Source organism: Polistes fuscatus, unplaced genomic scaffold (genome assembly GCF_010416935.1).
Source record: "Polistes fuscatus isolate 324 unplaced genomic scaffold, CU_Pfus_HIC Scaffold10, whole genome shotgun sequence".
Lineage (NCBI taxonomy): Eukaryota > Metazoa > Arthropoda > Insecta > Hymenoptera > Vespidae > Polistes > Polistes fuscatus.
The window spans coordinates 1,678,008-1,695,327 of record NW_025112998.1 but is presented as its reverse complement, the minus strand read 5'-3'; the positions used below and the strand labels follow the sequence as shown (position 1 = coordinate 1,695,327).

The 17,320-nt window shown below is 29.9% G+C and overlaps 3 protein-coding genes across 18 annotated transcripts in view; 2 read left to right on the top strand and 1 right to left on the bottom strand.

Annotated features, from left to right (window-relative positions):
- Positions 1 to 1,034: 1,034 nt before the first annotated feature.
- LOC122524687 lies at positions 1,035 to 3,544 on the top strand. The gene is made up of 5 exons (XM_043647074.1): positions 1,035 to 1,324; positions 1,498 to 2,039; positions 2,246 to 2,571; positions 2,661 to 2,969; positions 3,038 to 3,544. Exons 1-5 carry the CDS (start codon positions 1,152 to 1,154, stop codon positions 3,497 to 3,499), a joined length of 1,812 nt encoding a protein of 603 aa, XP_043503009.1. The 5' UTR covers positions 1,035 to 1,151; the 3' UTR covers positions 3,500 to 3,544.
- Positions 3,545 to 3,870: 326 nt separating this feature from the next.
- Positions 3,871 to 11,166, top strand: LOC122525167 (leucine-rich repeats and immunoglobulin-like domains protein 3). The gene is made up of 13 exons (XM_043647834.1): positions 3,871 to 4,685; positions 5,977 to 6,120; positions 6,201 to 6,338; positions 6,434 to 6,604; positions 6,696 to 6,983; positions 7,074 to 7,217; positions 7,370 to 7,608; positions 7,685 to 7,831; positions 7,924 to 8,238; positions 8,323 to 8,604; positions 8,696 to 8,971; positions 9,053 to 9,343; positions 9,436 to 11,166. Exons 1-13 carry the CDS (start codon positions 4,426 to 4,428, stop codon positions 9,558 to 9,560), a joined length of 2,820 nt encoding a protein of 939 aa, XP_043503769.1. The 5' UTR covers positions 3,871 to 4,425; the 3' UTR covers positions 9,561 to 11,166.
- A 1,199-nt stretch (positions 11,167 to 12,365) lies between these two features.
- The window catches only part of LOC122526055 (trehalase), a 37,525-nt gene continuing 32,570 nt past the window's right edge, over positions 12,366 to 17,320 (bottom strand). For 15 of the 16 annotated variants that reach the window (XM_043649185.1, XM_043649191.1, XM_043649188.1 and 12 more), the window contains one exon: positions 12,366 to 15,573. In XM_043649185.1, coding sequence (XP_043505120.1) covers positions 15,432 to 15,573 — 142 coding nt within the window. In that variant the 3' untranslated portion in view covers positions 12,366 to 15,431. The remainder of the gene's footprint in view (positions 15,574 to 17,320) is intronic. The other variant, XM_043649189.1, reaches the window with a different exon arrangement.

Here is a 17,320-nt window from a genome sequence, read left to right as displayed (position 1 = left end):
AGTATCTATCGTTAAGAAAAAATGTAAGATGTTCGAAGACTTCGGTCCCTTTCCATCTCATCCTTTTTTTCCTTTTTCTTTCTTTGTCAGACATATATACTCTATCTCACTCTTCCTTGTTATCTTTTTCTTTCACACTCACTCTTCCTTAACATCTTTCTCTTTCACTTATCTTTTTTTCTTTAACTCGTTCGTTCACGATCTTCTTCCCACCACGCGATATCATCTCACATCCACCGGTCCAAACGAGGTTTCGTGCACTTTCGAACACTTGGAGATGAGAATTTTGTTATTCGGTTCTTCGTAGACTCGAACGTCTGACTCGATCATTCGAGGATCATCCGCGTTTGGTAAAAACGAAACGTTACTTTACAACTATTTAAAATACTTCAGCTCAATATATATATTCGAATCGTTCATATAATTTTCTGTGAATTATTTATTTAAATGTGTACATAAATATGCAACAACTTCGGGGTCATCTGAAACCGCAGCGAAGTGCATTCGTGCGTGTGTGAACATTTTTATACGAAAGTGAATATTCTATCGTTAAACGAATTCTTTATTATTTATTTATGCATTCATTTATTCTTATTTACATATATTTTAAAGTTTAATTCTAAGTTGGTAGATTTAAAGGAAATTGACATTTTAAATAATGCTTTTGTTTCGCGCGGAAAGTTAGTCAAGATCAATTCCAATTTGCCACTAAAATATCATTTCATTTTTGTCTACTTTTAATTGTAGACAATTGTTAATGTTTCTCATGTAGATATTAAATATCATTTATTTCAAACGATCGATTTGTAGGAAAAAAGAAAAAGAAGAAAGAAAGAAACAAACAAACAAGGAAACTCTCGTTCGAACAATTCCGGACCGCTGATTGGTCTGTTTTTTAAAAAGTGGATCGTCTGCCCTGCAGCTATAGGTCAACTTACGTATTACGATGATTGGTTCATGAAAAAAAAATTGACGATCGTATAACTTAATAATCGATTTTTGTCGAATACAAGAACATGATTTTCAAACGAATGATTTATGTTAATAACAGTCCTTATGTATTTTACTCGTGTGTTGCTTACGATTTATAAAAGCATTTTCTATATGTATATTAACAATGATGTAAATGATAAAAAATATACAAGTGAAAAATGAATAGACGAGCGAGCCTACCAGGTGGATTAAATTCTTGTGAAAGAATAAGACCAGAAAGACCAAGAAATCCGATTCAAAAGTTAATATGGAGACCAAATTCTCAAGTTCAAATAGATTATGTAGGAATATTGGAAAATGAAGGAGCAAATCCACGTATGGCCTTGAGAAGGTAATCGAGTAATAGAATTTCAAATAAAAAAGAATCTACGCGAAGTGCATTCATTGTTACCGATAACATAAATATCTTTGTTACCGACAGAAAGCGAAAGATATGTAGATAAAAATTTAAAAAACAAATTCTATATATACATATAAAATTTTCCTTTTATTCTTTTTCTTTAGATTACTTCGACTTTACGAAGGTAGACAATTTCGTGAAGCAGCAGCATTTCTGATGAAATTACCGCAGTATACTTTAAAAACAGCTTTACCGGACATTCCAATAGATTTGTTGATCGAAACTTTACCGCACAGCTTAACTTTGCTCGAAGCTCTTTATTGTAGACTTGTAGAATTAAATATCACTGATACGAAGATCCTAAGAATAGAACAAGTTCTTTGGAGGGTGGTACAATTGTTGTCGAATAATCAGGATCATGTACGTCCAAGGATTTGGTGTAAATTGTTGACGTCTTTAAATAGATTGTCACCCAATACGAAGAATATATTAATGTCGAGAAAAAAAGCTATTGAAAGAGCAGTCGAAGGACTTGGGAAACATGGTTTAGTACCTTCTAATTTGGAAAGTTCAGCTAATTCAACTAATTCGAATTTGGTACCACTTCCTGTTGCTCTTAGAGAGCAACTCGAGGCACATATCGAAGCGTATAAACTCGCACTTCACAAATTAGAAAGTTTTGGAAAAAATACGGGAGTTCACAAAGGTATCAAATTATAAGTCAAATTAATAGCATTTTCTTCATGCAAATTAAGAAACGAGAGTGTTGTACGTCCGGTTCTAATATAAACAGGAAATATACGTATATATATATATATATGTATACGTAGGAATATATGTATTTATATATATACACGTATATAATATATATCTGTATATACATATATACATGATTAACGTTTTATCTTCCAGTGGATCAAAGCGTCCAAGCTGCATCGCATCAGCGCCAACTTTCGCTGAAGTATAGTGAAGTTCAACAGAGATTAATAGACAACCAAAGTCTATTGAATACATTGGAGAAAGCTGGTAATCCGTACAATCTGGAAAGTTTGTTGGTAGAGTTAAAACGTCGAGTTGAACACGATAAAGAAGCTTTAAGACAATGGACGGCTTTGAGAAAATCCATTGGTTTAGCTGGGATTAAAAATCCAACATTGGCTGCTAATCTATTACAATTTTCTAATGGTTGTTCTTTAATTTTACAACTTATCTGCGATGAGGGTTCATCGACGGAGAAGGTCGGTCTTCAATTAAACCCTTTCTCCTCGCAAAAAGAAAAAAACTTTTGTAAAATAACGTTTATTGAAATAATTGTCCTTGTGTTCAGATATATCATTCACCAATACATTACGAAAACGAGTATGAAGAAGAATCTTGTAGTACTGGATATCATACTGACGAAAGTCGAACACCGGAACCGGTAGTAGTAGTTACAAACAAAAGACATGAACTTTTCAAAACGGAAGAAAACTCTCAAGTGTCGATTTCCGACGATTTACCGGTTGAACGTTTATCCAAACAATATGGGATGTTGTATGCACAGGCACATTTACATACTCTTGATGCTCTAGACACTTTACGTCCTCTTGATGATACACCTGAATTAAAAGCTAAGATACTTTATTCTGTAGTCGTGGTAAGTTATCATACATACTAAAAAAACGATACACATATACAGTAATGATTATTAATCATCAATTATAGTTATCATGGAGGTTAGCTGGAATGATCCAAACATACAGACGCATAGAAGCATTGAATATTTTAAATGGTACAACTAGCGGTGTACCATCAGTAGCAAATATCGAGGAATGTATAATAAGACAATTAGCTACCAGTGGTGCACATAGTGGTATACAGGAAGTAGCTGAACAAGTTATCAATCAATTGGAAAGAACGCTCTACGATTTACCCTGTTTAAAAGAATGCATGGAAATAAAAAGATATACTTCCATGTGCGCTAGCTTAGCATGGGTTTGTTTGGCCCGTGGTACACCCCTGGTATTAGACGTCGCACAGGATATCGAATTTCGAAGGGAAGTTCATTCAAGGCATCACAGTTCCCCGAATCCAAATGGAACGAGAATAAAATCGGTATTATGGCCAGGTTTACGAGAAGGTTATCAAGGTTCTTGTCTTCACAGAGCTGTTGTTATAACCGTATAACAATATATGGTTAATTAACAATAAAACGGGGACTTTTTAAAGGGAGACTTTTGTTATTAACGTTATATACGAAATAACACACACACACACTTACATACAATGCGATATGGATTACATATTGAAAGAAACCATATCAAGTTTTTCGTACCTTAATAATAATTAAGATCAAACACTATACTAACTTCTTATATACTAAGAAACTTGACGAGTAAGTTTCCATCAAAAAGGAAACACAAATAAATAAATATATATATATATATATATATTACATACTTTTTAACAATAAAAATATTAAACAAACTTTTCAATTTGTTCCCAGTTCAAAATAAAATAAATTCTCGCGCCAATATACGATATCTATCGATTAATCGATAGATACGAATTCCTGTTCTCTCATTGGCTGCTTAATTTGATTCGAGTTCCGTCGCGACCTATTGACGCGTCATCTAAGTGGCGATACTCGAAACTAAAACAAGTTCGATGGGACTGAAATGTGCGTGGAATCAAAAAAAGGATAAAAAAAGAAGCATTCTCTTGGCGTCTCCGCCTCTTCCTAACGAACTCGATAATTTTTCATCTAAATTATCTGGCAACGTTGGATCCTATTCGTATATCTCTATCTTTCTTTTTCTCTCTTTCATACACACATAGTCGTCGTCTTGTTCGTCGCGTAGTCGTCATGTCGTGTAGGCGTCATCATGATGCATGAATCCGAGTGTCGACGAAGTTTGTTTTGAATCGATTGAAACCGTGGATATTAAACTTTATCGTTATTATGGTAATTCCCGTGGAAAGGTGTGCCGTTGAGATTTACTTATCGTTATGGCGGTAATCTCCGATACTCGATTGAAATATTCGATTGAAAAATAGTAAAGAAAATAATAAAACAAGGATAGTGTTGTGAAATTGATACGATTCGAAAAATAATGTCGGAGATCGAAAAGATTGTTCTCGTAGAACGTTCTCGTTTACGATCGAAAATAAATCGTTCGATCAAAGTGAAATTCTTATTCTTATGGATTCTATTAACGTTGAACTTGGTGATGGCTGATGATCGGTCGATCATATCAAATGAGAAAAGTAATAAGTGTCCCGATGGATGTGGTTGCATTGGAAACGCTGTTATATGTAATAATTTGGAATTAATCGAGGCACCCAGCGGTTTACCACCATGGACCGAAAATTTGTGAGTAAACAAATAATCTTTATTTATTTCCTATCTTCGTTTGTTGTTCAATTGTTAGTCGTTTTTTATTTAACTTCTTTTATTTCCTTTTTTTACTCATTGTTGTTTTGTATCCCCTTCCCTCCTGAACAATTTTATTCATATTTCCAATGTCTATCGCGTGCATATATCTATATATATCGAGTTTCTTCCGATATCGATATCACTATCACAGTATTATCAGTATGACGTTAAGATTTCTGATTGTTTTTGATACTAAAATGCATATTTGAAAATAGAAAGAGTTATTTTCTAATAATTTGTTTATAACGATATGTTTATATATTTTTTATGCATAGTTGAATGGAACTTTGTTATTAGAATTATATATTTAACTTTATAATTAGAGTTTGAAAATATTATGTAACTTTATAAATTAAATAATTAAGTATTACAGGTTGTCCTGTAACTGATGGTACAAGCGAACAGGAGATGATTTTACATGAAAAACTAAGTTGAAATTGTAAAATTAAATTTGTTCATATAATGTTTTGCTTTTGAAAAAAGTAAATTTGAAAAAAAAAATTTCTAGTGTACTCATGCACTAGATTTGATTTCAATTAGATGGATTTTGCTATCTTATTTTTTGTTATTTAGGAGAACAATTTTATACTTCTTAATATGTTTAAAAACATTATCAATAGGATGTGCTTCTTTTAGTTTCTAGGGTTCCAAACTTGGTCAAGTGCATCAGAAGAACTCGACAAATGTTCAAACTTATTTTTCTCAAAAACAAAGAGCCTTATATGAACAAATTTGATTCAACATGTTAGTTTTTCATATAGAATTACCAAAATGAGCTTGAACCACTAGTTACAGGATACCGTGTATAGTTGGAACTATTGCAAAGCCACGTTTAGTGCCATTTGTATTCCTGTTAGCTAGTTTGATCTCACTGTTACCATATAAAGTCTTATGCTTGAAGGCTAACCAGTTTTAGCTTCTAATGGTCGGCATTTAAGGATATCAGCCCTTCTCAGAAAAGAAAGGCTTAACATAGATATATAGGCATGTTCCTAGGTTTCTTAAGTTAGTTTTTATGTAATCGCAATGTTCTTTAAATGGTATTAGTTTTCTTTATTTTCAGATGTTTAAATGACAATAATATAAACAACTTGAAGTCTCGTTCTTTGACTCAAAGAACTAAGCCTCATTTATCAAATAATAGAATACCAATGCTACTGTATTATTATGCATGTTATGTATGATTACACATCCATGATAATTGATTACTAAGAAAATTATTTTTCAGGGACATGAGCGCTAATAAATTGGGAAATAATTTTACTATTGGTTTATCGGATGCAACCAAATTGATAGGACTTAAAGTGAATAAGAATCAATTAACGCAAATACCTGATCTTTCATTCGTTAAAAATTTAACACATCTCAGTTTGTACGTATTATTATGTTTTTATACAATGATATGTTTCTTCTATGATATTGTCAAATTAAATATTTAATATTTCATTTCAGAACGCACAATGAAATAACTACTATTAACGGAAGTGCCTTAGCTGTTTTATCGGAACTTCAAACATTGGATTTGAGTTTAAATAAAATAACTTTTTTACGACGTGGTTCGTTTCTTGCACCAAATAAAATTATGCATTTGTATGTGTCTTTGCATTTTATTATCAAATTTAAAAAATGTTAAATCTTATTAATATTTTACCTTATATAAAAAATATCAAACTTTATTTTTTCAGAAATTTAAATATGAATCAAATATACATCATCGAAAATGGTAGTTTGGATAATTTAACTTCGTTAGTGGAACTCCGTTTAAATAGAAATAATCTTGTGCAATTGATGGACACATCATCTGTGCAAAGTCTTTCTACAGCACTTTTCAGTAATCTTGGAAAATTGAGAATATTGTAAGTTCTTTGTATCTATCTGAATTCATTTATATCGCTATAATACATTTGTTGATGTTGTATAAATAAAAATATAAAATTTATGTAATAGAGAATTGAATAGAAATGAGATACAAAAAATGCAAGTATTAAGTCTTAAGGGTTTAACAAGTTTACAAGAATTACGCTTGAAAAGAAACAAAATAAGCACGTTAAGTGATGGTGCATTTTGGCCTCTTAAAAATCTCATCCTCCTTCAACTTGATTTCAACATGTTGACTATTGTAAAGAAAGGTGGTTTGTTTGGATTAGAAAATTTGAAAAAATTGACTTTATCTCATAATCATATTACAAGGATTGAATCGCAAGCGTGGGACAACTGTGGAGAAATTACTGAATTGTTAGTAAAATTATTTTTGTATATATATTATTGTTTTTATAAATGATAATTACATTAAAGAATGTAACTTAATTCTATTTTTTGTTTCAGGGATTTATCATATAATACATTAACTTCTATAGAACGAGACACGTTTGATCATTTGGATAAATTAGAAAGGCTTAAAATGGATCACAATCAAATTATATATATATCGGATGGAACATTTAACTCTACCCCAAAGCTACAAGTTTTGTATGCAACTAATTATTTAAAAATATTTAACCCTTTGCAATATAGCACTGAATATGACACACAGTTCAATACGTTAAATGCAAGGGATTAACTGTTTGTTACGTACTTATAAATTTTGTTGTTACTATTTATAATTTTTTTTTCAATTACAGAGATCTTAATTCCAACAAAATATCCTACATGGTAGAAGATTTTAACGGAGCTTTTAGTCCACTAAGTAATTTATGGAAGTTAGGACTAGCGCATAATAAAATCAAATCTGTTAATAGAAATGCTTTCATTGGTTTAAGTCATGTTACTGAACTCGACTTGAGTGGGAATGATATAACTAGTATTCAAGAAAATGCATTTATCACGATGCCGGATTTAAAAACATTGAAATTAAATTCACGTAAGAAAAATTTCGAATTAATTTGAACATTATATTTTTATATTCAATTTAAAAACATAATTAATCGATTTTTTAGGATCATTGGTCTGTGACTGTGGATTACATTGGTTTAGTACATGGATAGGAACACACAGATTCGAAGATACGGAAGCTCATTGTGGCTATCCACATTGGTTGCAAGATAAGCCATTAGCTCAATTACATCATACAAATTTCACATGTGGTTAGTAATAGTTTCATAACATAATTAAAAATTATTATATAATTTTAATTTTATTTTTATTCTTAACCTTAACCAAAATAATTTCTCTCCAGATGAATATCCAAAGCCAAGAATAATAGAAGAACCTTCAGATCAAAAGCGTGTTAAAGGTGACAACGTGACTCTGATATGTCGTGCAACAAGTACAGCTGATGCACCGATCAAATTCATTTGGAAACGAGATAACGTGGAACTAAATAATCCTAATTTACAAACAGACGTTCGCACGTTGGAAGGTGGTGTAACTAATGCATCATCTGTTTTGCAATTAATTAATGTGACTCATGCTAATGCTGGAAAGTATCAATGTATGGTCTCTAATACTTATGGAACAACATATTCTTCTAAGGCTAAATTAAGTGTTCTAAGTATGTTGAAACATATCGATGTTAATTATTAAATTAACAAAGATCAGTAAATGTCAATGTGCCAATAATATGTTACATTTACAGTATATCCATCGTTTTCTAAAATACCTCGTGACATTCGAGTAACTGCTGGAAGTACGGCACGTCTCGAATGTTCAGCAGAAGGTCAACCATCACCCCAGATAGCTTGGCAAAAAGATGGTGGAAATGATTTCCCGGCTGCAAGGGAAAGGAGAATGCATATGATGCCTACGGACGATGTACTTTTTATTGTAGATGTAAAAATGGCCGATACCGGAGTTTATTCCTGTACTGCTCAAAATTTAGCTGGACTTATCGTGGCCAATGCGACTCTTACTATATTGGGTGAGTTTCATCATTGATCCATTTAATTAAAATAGCTATATTTCATCACTGCACACATTTCGTTTCAAACGTATCAATGATCTATTTATAGAGGTACCGTCATTTGTAAAGCCAATGGAGAATAAAGAAATAATTATAGGTGGTTCTATTGTATTGGAATGTATGGCAAGTGGTTCACCGCGTCCTAAATTAATGTGGCGTAAAAATGGTAGTCCATTGCAAATAACTGAACGTCATTTTTTTACGGCAGAAAATCAATTATTAATAATAGTTAATACTATGAGTAACGATGCAGGAAGTTACGAATGCGAAATGAGTAATTCGTTGGGAAGTGTTGTTGGTGCATCTCATCTTACAGTAAATCCAGGTTAATATATAATAAAATAAAATTAAATAAAATCACAAATAAAAAATGTAATTTTTTCCATTTATTTTCTTTCTCTATCAGCTCCAACGACAATCGTAAACGAAGATAATATATTGGGATTAATAATAATCACAATTGTATGTTGTGCCGTTGGTACATCGGTAGTTTGGGTAGTAATAATTTATCAGACAAGAAAACGTTTAAACAATACGCGCAATACTAACACGCAACAATCGCCAACAACGGTAATATCAACGGCGCCAGAAAATCAAACTCACATGTATTTGGATACGAGCTCACAGCACAGTAAAGATAGTGGTACTGGTGATAGCACTAATCCTAGCAACGATCAATTACAATTTTGTTTACCCGGTTAGTGAAATAGAAATTAATTATGAATTAATTTAATGAATGAATTAATTCATCGACCAAGAAAATAATTGTTGTTATTTTTAATATTTTAGAAGAAATGGTAACTTGTTCGGTCAATAACGAAGAAGAAACTGCAGCTGTGAACGTTGCTGATCCATTAATACGTTATACAAATCATGAACGATATATTCACTCAGATAAAGCGTGTGCTGTATAAACAAAGAATGAAGTTTCATTCTATACGGACAATTATAGCAAAAGGCCTTAAATTATAAAAAACGTTTTACACAGGTGCGTCATTGTTTGAAGATACGGAGTCAGAAAAAACAACAAACAATAATAAAAAAAAATTATAGCAAAGGAAACCTGTGAGAATGACAGAAGATGAAACTTGTCTATATGCAACAGAAAAAGTATTTTTAATACTTACGACTCTCTTGTATAATGCTATTTGGTGTGTGTCATCTTAGATAGAACATCAATGTATTGATAAGTATGATTAAGAGTTTATGAAAAAGATCAAAATAATTCGCATTAAGGATAATACATTATATGTATAATAATGTATTATCGAAATAACTGCTGGTCGTTATCTGTGCGGTTAATAAGGATATGCAAGTAAATTAGCAGCAATGAAGAGACACATATTGTAAATATTTAACTTTTAAGAGAATTCGTACACTGCTGTTACTTGCATGAGATTATGGTTACACGTAAAACACACATATACTTTGTATAATGACTTGGTTAAGAGAAAGAATCATAAATTCTTTGAAAGTCATCTATACGTATATATTAGGTCAATCTTTGTGATAGATATTTATTATAGATTTATACAAATTAGAAAGATACAATATTTATGATACTCGAAGGTGTAATTTTATCATGAGGATATAGATGAGAAATCGAGTATCTATCTCATCATTTGTGTACGACTGTACTGATATACATATATCTTCGTGAATTGTCTTCCCTTTTCATTTTTACACTGTGGTCATCGTAATGATTAATAAGTAACACACACAAGTTTATTTCTATTAATAATTTAATATAAATCGCGTTGCTTATATTGAACGTTATTCGTATATAAGTATTGTATGTATGTTGTACAGTAGATGTATGTATATATACGTCCAACGAATGTTCTTTTAAACGTCATACTTATTTAATTGAAGAAGTAGAAGAAGAAGAAGAAAAAAAAAACAAGAAAAAGTATTACTATAAGTCGGGACATAAGTAAAGTTATTCGTTTTGAAAATGACACTGTATATTATATCCCTCTATATATGTAGACTTACACTTGACTTGTATTATTTTATTGAATTTAATATCAATTTGATATGATATACGTTTTTCAAAGTATTATCCATAAAAAGAAGAAGAAGAAGAAGAAAGGAAAAAAAAAAACATTGTGTAACGAAAAGAAATTCGATGACGAATGAATCCGAAATGTAATCCATATGCTTTATTGTCAAATGGTTTTATATATATATATATATTTTGTTCTTAATAATTTGCCATACTATTTCGCTCGTATGTATGTATGTATGTATGCATGTACGTATGTCGACCCAATATGTTAGAAAGATTAGAAACTTCGAAATCATTGTTTAAAAAACCCGATCAATTAGCAGTCTGAAGATTTGCCTTCGAATGAAATTGAAAATGAGAAGAAAGATTCGACGTAAAGAAAATTGTGACGAGTGCGTTGTTTTGCGTATGAAAAATTGTTATTAACAATTATTACGTACTCGCACATTCTTCTTTACTTCTAACTTGACAAATATATTTCCCAAGCTAATAAACGCACATCTAAAAAAAAATAAAAAATCACAGCGATAATTTATATAAACGACTATAAAGAAGAAGAGCGTAAATATTATAATTATAATTATTATTATAATTATAATTATTATTATTATTATTATTATTATTATTATTATTATTATTATTATTATTATTATTATTATTATTATTATTATTATTATTATAATTATTATTATTAACGACTGTCTTCTAATCGAACGCTTCGTATATTACAAAAATCAAAATTGTAAAATTTGTTCAGAAACTTGAAGACTTATATTTTTCTAAGCGTTTCATTTCAAAAACTATTTCGTTTGATTTATAATATTTATATGTAAGCACACACACACACACACACATATACGCCATATGAAAATTTTAAACGGCACGCAAATTCGCGCCATTTTGTACGCTTTTTAAAAACATCGAATTTATTTATTGGCTTTATTATATATTATATACACAAATATAAAAAAAAAAAAACAAGAAAGTAAAATCAAAAGTTCGATCAACGACATTCAAACGATATATACAATTATCATTTTGTTTTCTCTTTTTAACAACGATAAGTATTACACCATTGTATTGCCACAAATGGATGCCCTAATCGACATGTTCGAATCGTATATACCGTATATGACAGATGCATCTATTTGATTCAGTATTTCTCTCTTTCTCTTTCTATCTATCTATCTATCTATCTATCTATCTATTTTTTTCCCTTGTTGCTACGTAATAGTACTGTGAATAAATATAAATAATTCTTAAGGATCAATAAATAAAATGCCATCTTGTTTTTTTTCATCCAATACAATTTAAAATATTTAAATACACACTTACCTTCTTTTTCTCTTTTTTCTATGTTCCCGATGACCAAAACTATGAATGAGGTATTTTAGTTAAAAAAATAAAATTAAATATAATTTTCAGCTAATTGTGATAATGTTTTATTTACATAAAGGCAGCACCATGGCCGATTTGTTTATTCGAGAATAATCGATTCTCGAAAAAGATAAGTCAAATCTTTAATCACGATCGATAATAAGATTTAATTGTAATAGTAATATTCAATAATAATAATATTAATAAGAATAATAATAATAATAACAAAAAGAAGAAAAAACGAAGCTTCGTCAACTATTTAATTTCTTTTTTTTTTCTTTTTTTTTCTAACTTGTTCTTTAATTTTTCGTCATAACGATCTTGAATTTCTTTCTTTTTGTTAGATTTTCCTACTATTTTTCCTATTGGTCCGTTAGCCGTCGAAAAGAATGAAAGGACGCTTTTCCTTTCCCTTTCCCTTTCCCTGCCAACGAAATTATTTTAATTCTTTTTTTTTTTCTTCTCCGAATACCTGGATAATGGGTGAATAACACGCACGCTTATAAAAATATTCGTAAAAATACACAGTTCTTGTGAATAATTTATCTAAGAGCATTTTACGTATACATACACAGGACTAATAATGTTTGTTTAAAAAGAGAAGAAAAAAAGCCCGCGAAGTGTTTTCGGCATCGTGAGTAACCCGATTGGTCGATTCGTACTTTAAACTTTCTCTTTTTTTTTTCGTTATTTTTTTTTATCCACGTCGGTAATGTAGATTTACACAATCCGGTCGATGATCTATATATATATATTATATTTTTATTTTTAATTTTTGATAGATTCATCTTAATTTAATAATGTAAACGAAAGACAAAAAGAAAAAGAAAAAAAATAATAAGACACAAGAGATAAAAATCTTAACGACATTTTACATTAGAACGACGAATGAAAAGAATGTCGTAGATTATTCGAATTTGAAATACAAACAAATAAAATTGTCATTCATCGCAGTATTTAAAAAATGATTTCATTTCACGAATCAATCGATCGATCTTTATAAGTTTTGTACAGTGATGGAAATAGTGCAAATAAAAAAAAATAACAGATAATAAGTAAGTTCTTAAATAAGTCGGTCGGTTAATACAATTTCTTACATTTAAACGTTCATACATACATACATCTATATATATATAAACAAAATAAATCTAATTTTGAAAGCGTCATTTAAGAATAAATTTGTGATTATTTAGAATAATTTAACTTCTTAATCGAGGTCAGAAAAAATGCGAATATTTAATCTAGCTTAATTTTTAATTTATACATTGATATATATAATTTATACTTTATATCAATGAAAAAAAAAAATAAAATATACGAAGAATAAATGATTTCGTGTATTTAAATACATAGAACAACTTTGTTAGACCGTTGAAATACTATTTCCATCACTGTCTTCGAATTATTATCACTGAAGTGTATACAATTTTCAAGTAAAAATAAAAACAGAAACACGCTAACGCACATTTTTGTTTGCACGATATTCATTATCTTTCGATTAAAAATATATGATATTTATTATATATAGTATGTATATTTTATCTATCTTGTTTTTATATATCGCACATTTAAAAAAATAAAAATAAAATAAAGCGTAAATCCTGCGCTTCCGCCATCATGGGCGAATGTGATTGTTGTTCGTATTTTGTGCAACAATTTGACACGCTGAGATATGTGCTAAACAATATAATAATAATAATAATAATAATAATAATAATAATAATAATAATAGTAGAAGTAATGATAATAATAATAAGAATAATTATAATAATAATAATATTAAAACCAGATTGTAGTTCCTTGGGATGGACGAGCGATAAATTATGTGAAATGAAGTCAATAAATGTACAAACGCGTTCACCTAAATATTCTATTCATTTCATGTAATACACACGTGTACATGCGCGCCCACACATATACATTCATGCATCATACTTCTAAGAATTGGAGATATTTCATTTTCATTCGTATATTCTTTTTAACCATCCCCTATTTACAATCCGATCCTCGTGGTTCATCATAGTTTGTAAGAGAATCAAAAGGAAACTAAAATTTAATTCAAGTAAATAAGCAAATACAATAAGAGTGAATAATAAATAATATAAATTCGTAGAATGCCGCGTTTGTTGCACGCGTGTGCAAGTGCATGCAGTTACTGAGTTTGAAGAGAAAATAAAGGAAAAAATATACTCGACCCCTTGAAAAATCATCTGATTTCGATCTATAAAAGAAAAACAAAAGAGAACAAAATTGTCCTTGTTACATTAATTTAAACCTCGACGAAATTGTATCTCGACTTTGGTTTAGCGTTTTATCTTTCTTTTTATTTAGAAAACGGAAAATATACTATATACGTGTTGTTTTATACGTACGCCTGCATCCACCCACACACTTACTTTCAACAATCGTCTTTTGGTATTATTGTTCGCGAATCTTCCGTCTTGTGAAAGATACGGAAATGACGACATCTCGAATAAAAAGCTTTTCTATTTAGGAACAAGGTAGTACGCGAATTTCATTTCGCACACTTCTCTCTCCTTTCTTATACATACCTATATATATACACCCACACACAACATACAGTCGTATTCAAATTAACGTAAGTAGGCATACCAATCTCTCCTTCCATTTTAATTCTTCAATTTGTATTTTTTCCTTTCAAACTCCACCCCATTCATCCAATATATATTTTCATTCGACACATTCTCCATTTTGTCCTCCATCTTGATTCGCCACCATCTTGAAATGTCCCGTAAAAATGGCCGATGATAAATAATAGGTTAAGAACCGAAAGACTTTGACGATATATAGATGATTATAATAATGATGAATAATGATGATGATGATGATGATTGACGAATGAAAGACTCCGAGACCTTTTTATACGTGTCTTCAAAGACCGCCAGCGGCCATTTTACAAAAATTGAATTTTCAATTATTATTAGTCAATGGGAAGACACGTTGGACGGTATCGAAGATCCATCACATCTGAACTTTTCTATTATATGTTTCTTTTTCTTCGTCCTGTAATCTGATCCATAATTATTTTTGTTCCTTTTTTGTTGTTTTCGTTTGTTAAAATGTATCCCTGACCCCCCTTCCACGCCACAACTTTTAAATCTTTCTTTCTTCGTTCAACACATTCAAAAGTTTTGTTTAAGTCGCATCCCTGAGAGACCACCACTAGTTTCTACACATTTTGTTCCTATTTCTCTCCTTCTTTCACTGTATATTTAATCTTCGTTCGCATTAAAGAGCGTCCCTTTTTTTTTTCATTTTTAATCTTGTTAAAATGTTGTATCATGAGTAACGTACCTAAAAGTATATATATATATTTCTTTTTCTAATAACTTTTTTCTATAGATGAGAAAGCCAACCGAACTTTAAACGATCAGGTTCGTCAATCATTATTCATATCTTTCAATTCCGTATATGCGATTCTTTTACGATAAACGTTGCTTTCGGTAGGCCCATATTTTCTTCTGGCACCCATAGTTGACGGCCCTGGCACTGTGTACTGTCTACGTTTGTACATCACCATTCTGGAAAAAATTAGAACAAAAAACAAAGAAGATTTGGATTAGTACGATTAACGTTATTATTATTGTCTAACGTATTAAAGAAAGAGAGAGAAAATTGACGATCATCGAAAATATTTGAAACAGAAATAACATGATCGATCATGATCTTAAATAATACGTTTTGTTCCATACCTACGTACATATCGAATTCTTAGAAAATATAAAAAAGAAAAAAAAAGAAGAAGAAAAGGGATTACTTATCGATTAGATAATTTCTTTTTACATAAATTTTAGTTCATTTCGTTTTCTTATTGTTGAGTTTAAAAATTTCTTTTGGTAAACCATAAGGTAGTTGCTTTTGAAATTTTCTCGTGGGGTTTTTTTTTTCTTTTTAAGAGACGACGAATAAACTGTTACACATAACTAGATACTATCAGAGTCTCGTGATAACGTTTTATGGATTATTATTATTATATCGGTGTTATGAAACAAGTACAGTTTCTAAAACAATCATCCTAGAAACGAAGAGAAACCAAAATCATCAAGGATACTATATGGTAGTTCCATCTGTTGGAAAATTATTGCAATCAGGATTTACTATGTTTCCAAGGATATTTAATTTTAATCCAGTGGCAACTTTCGTTCCTTTTTCTTTTTTTTTTTATATTAATTTTATTTTATTTTAATACACCTACGCTTATATAGTTGCTTACGAATAGCCTTGACAAGTGTTTTTTTTTCTTGATAAAAAAAGAAAAAGAAACTAAGGCGCATAAATACGAATAGACTACGTGTGGACGGGTATTAAAGAGATTATAAAAGCAAGAACGATTTTGTTTATTCAAGTCGTCGTTCAAACTTCTTTGATTAAACGAACAGAAACACTTTAGTGGTAGTGGTAGTGGTGGAAATTGTTTGACTCTCGTAGTATCAAAATGGAGTTATGTTATGAAAATATAGGGACATTGATCTTTTAATTATTATTATTGTTATTATTACTAAAGAAATCAATTTAACAAAAATTATCCCCGAAAGTATAACATCTCGTTAATTAATTAAATCGAATTAGCAACAAATCAAACTTACCAGTTTCCAAAAGCCATTTTAAACGACAACAATAATCTCAAAACCAAAAAACTTATATTATTATATTAAATTGAATTATAATCAAATTTAATAAATATATATACTTTATCCCATGCATTATAGCACACACACAAACATACACACACAGAGGAATTCATTTTTTAATTTTATTTACAAATTATCGATAATATTAGTTCCTTATTATATTAATAACAAATAATAACAAATCAACACAATTATTCGAGGATACGTATAAAAAATTATAGGAAATATATTATTCGAAGGATACTAGAAATGGTTCCAAAAATGTCTTCATTTATTTATTATTTAATTTATGATTGGATAAGAGAGAAATTAGGATGTATAGTGTTGGGATGCATGCTTCAATTGAAAAAAATTTTTAATAGAAGAAAAAAAAAAGCTACGTTAAATAAACAATGCATTTATCTAATGTTAAATAATATCAAACGAAATGAAATATCATTTTCTTGTACCATGCATTCTTAATTATTCGTATTATCATATTCTATTAACTTTTATTATTTATTTATTTAAATCGTTATAAAATAATTACGCAATTAATACTGTCAAAATTTCCTTCATAATTCTGCACACACGTTAATCATACGAAAATAATAATCATAATAATAATAATAATAATAGAAAAAGAGAAGTGGAGGGG

Coding starts and splice junctions, on each gene's coding strand:
- LOC122525167 (XM_043647834.1), top strand. CDS start 4,426: ATGTCGGAGATCGAAAAGATTGTTCTCGTAGAACGTTCTCGTTTACGA. Junction 6,121..6,200: donor AATTTAACACATCTCAGTTT/GTACGTATTATT, acceptor ATTTCATTTCAG/AACGCACAATGAAATAACTA. Junction 7,609..7,684: donor AACATTGAAATTAAATTCAC/GTAAGAAAAATT, acceptor TCGATTTTTTAG/GATCATTGGTCTGTGACTGT.
- LOC122524687 (XM_043647074.1), top strand. CDS start 1,152: ATGAATAGACGAGCGAGCCTACCAGGTGGATTAAATTCTTGTGAAAGA. Junction 1,325..1,497: donor CCACGTATGGCCTTGAGAAG/GTAATCGAGTAA, acceptor CTTTTTCTTTAG/ATTACTTCGACTTTACGAAG. Junction 2,970..3,037: donor TACTTTATTCTGTAGTCGTG/GTAAGTTATCAT, acceptor CATCAATTATAG/TTATCATGGAGGTTAGCTGG.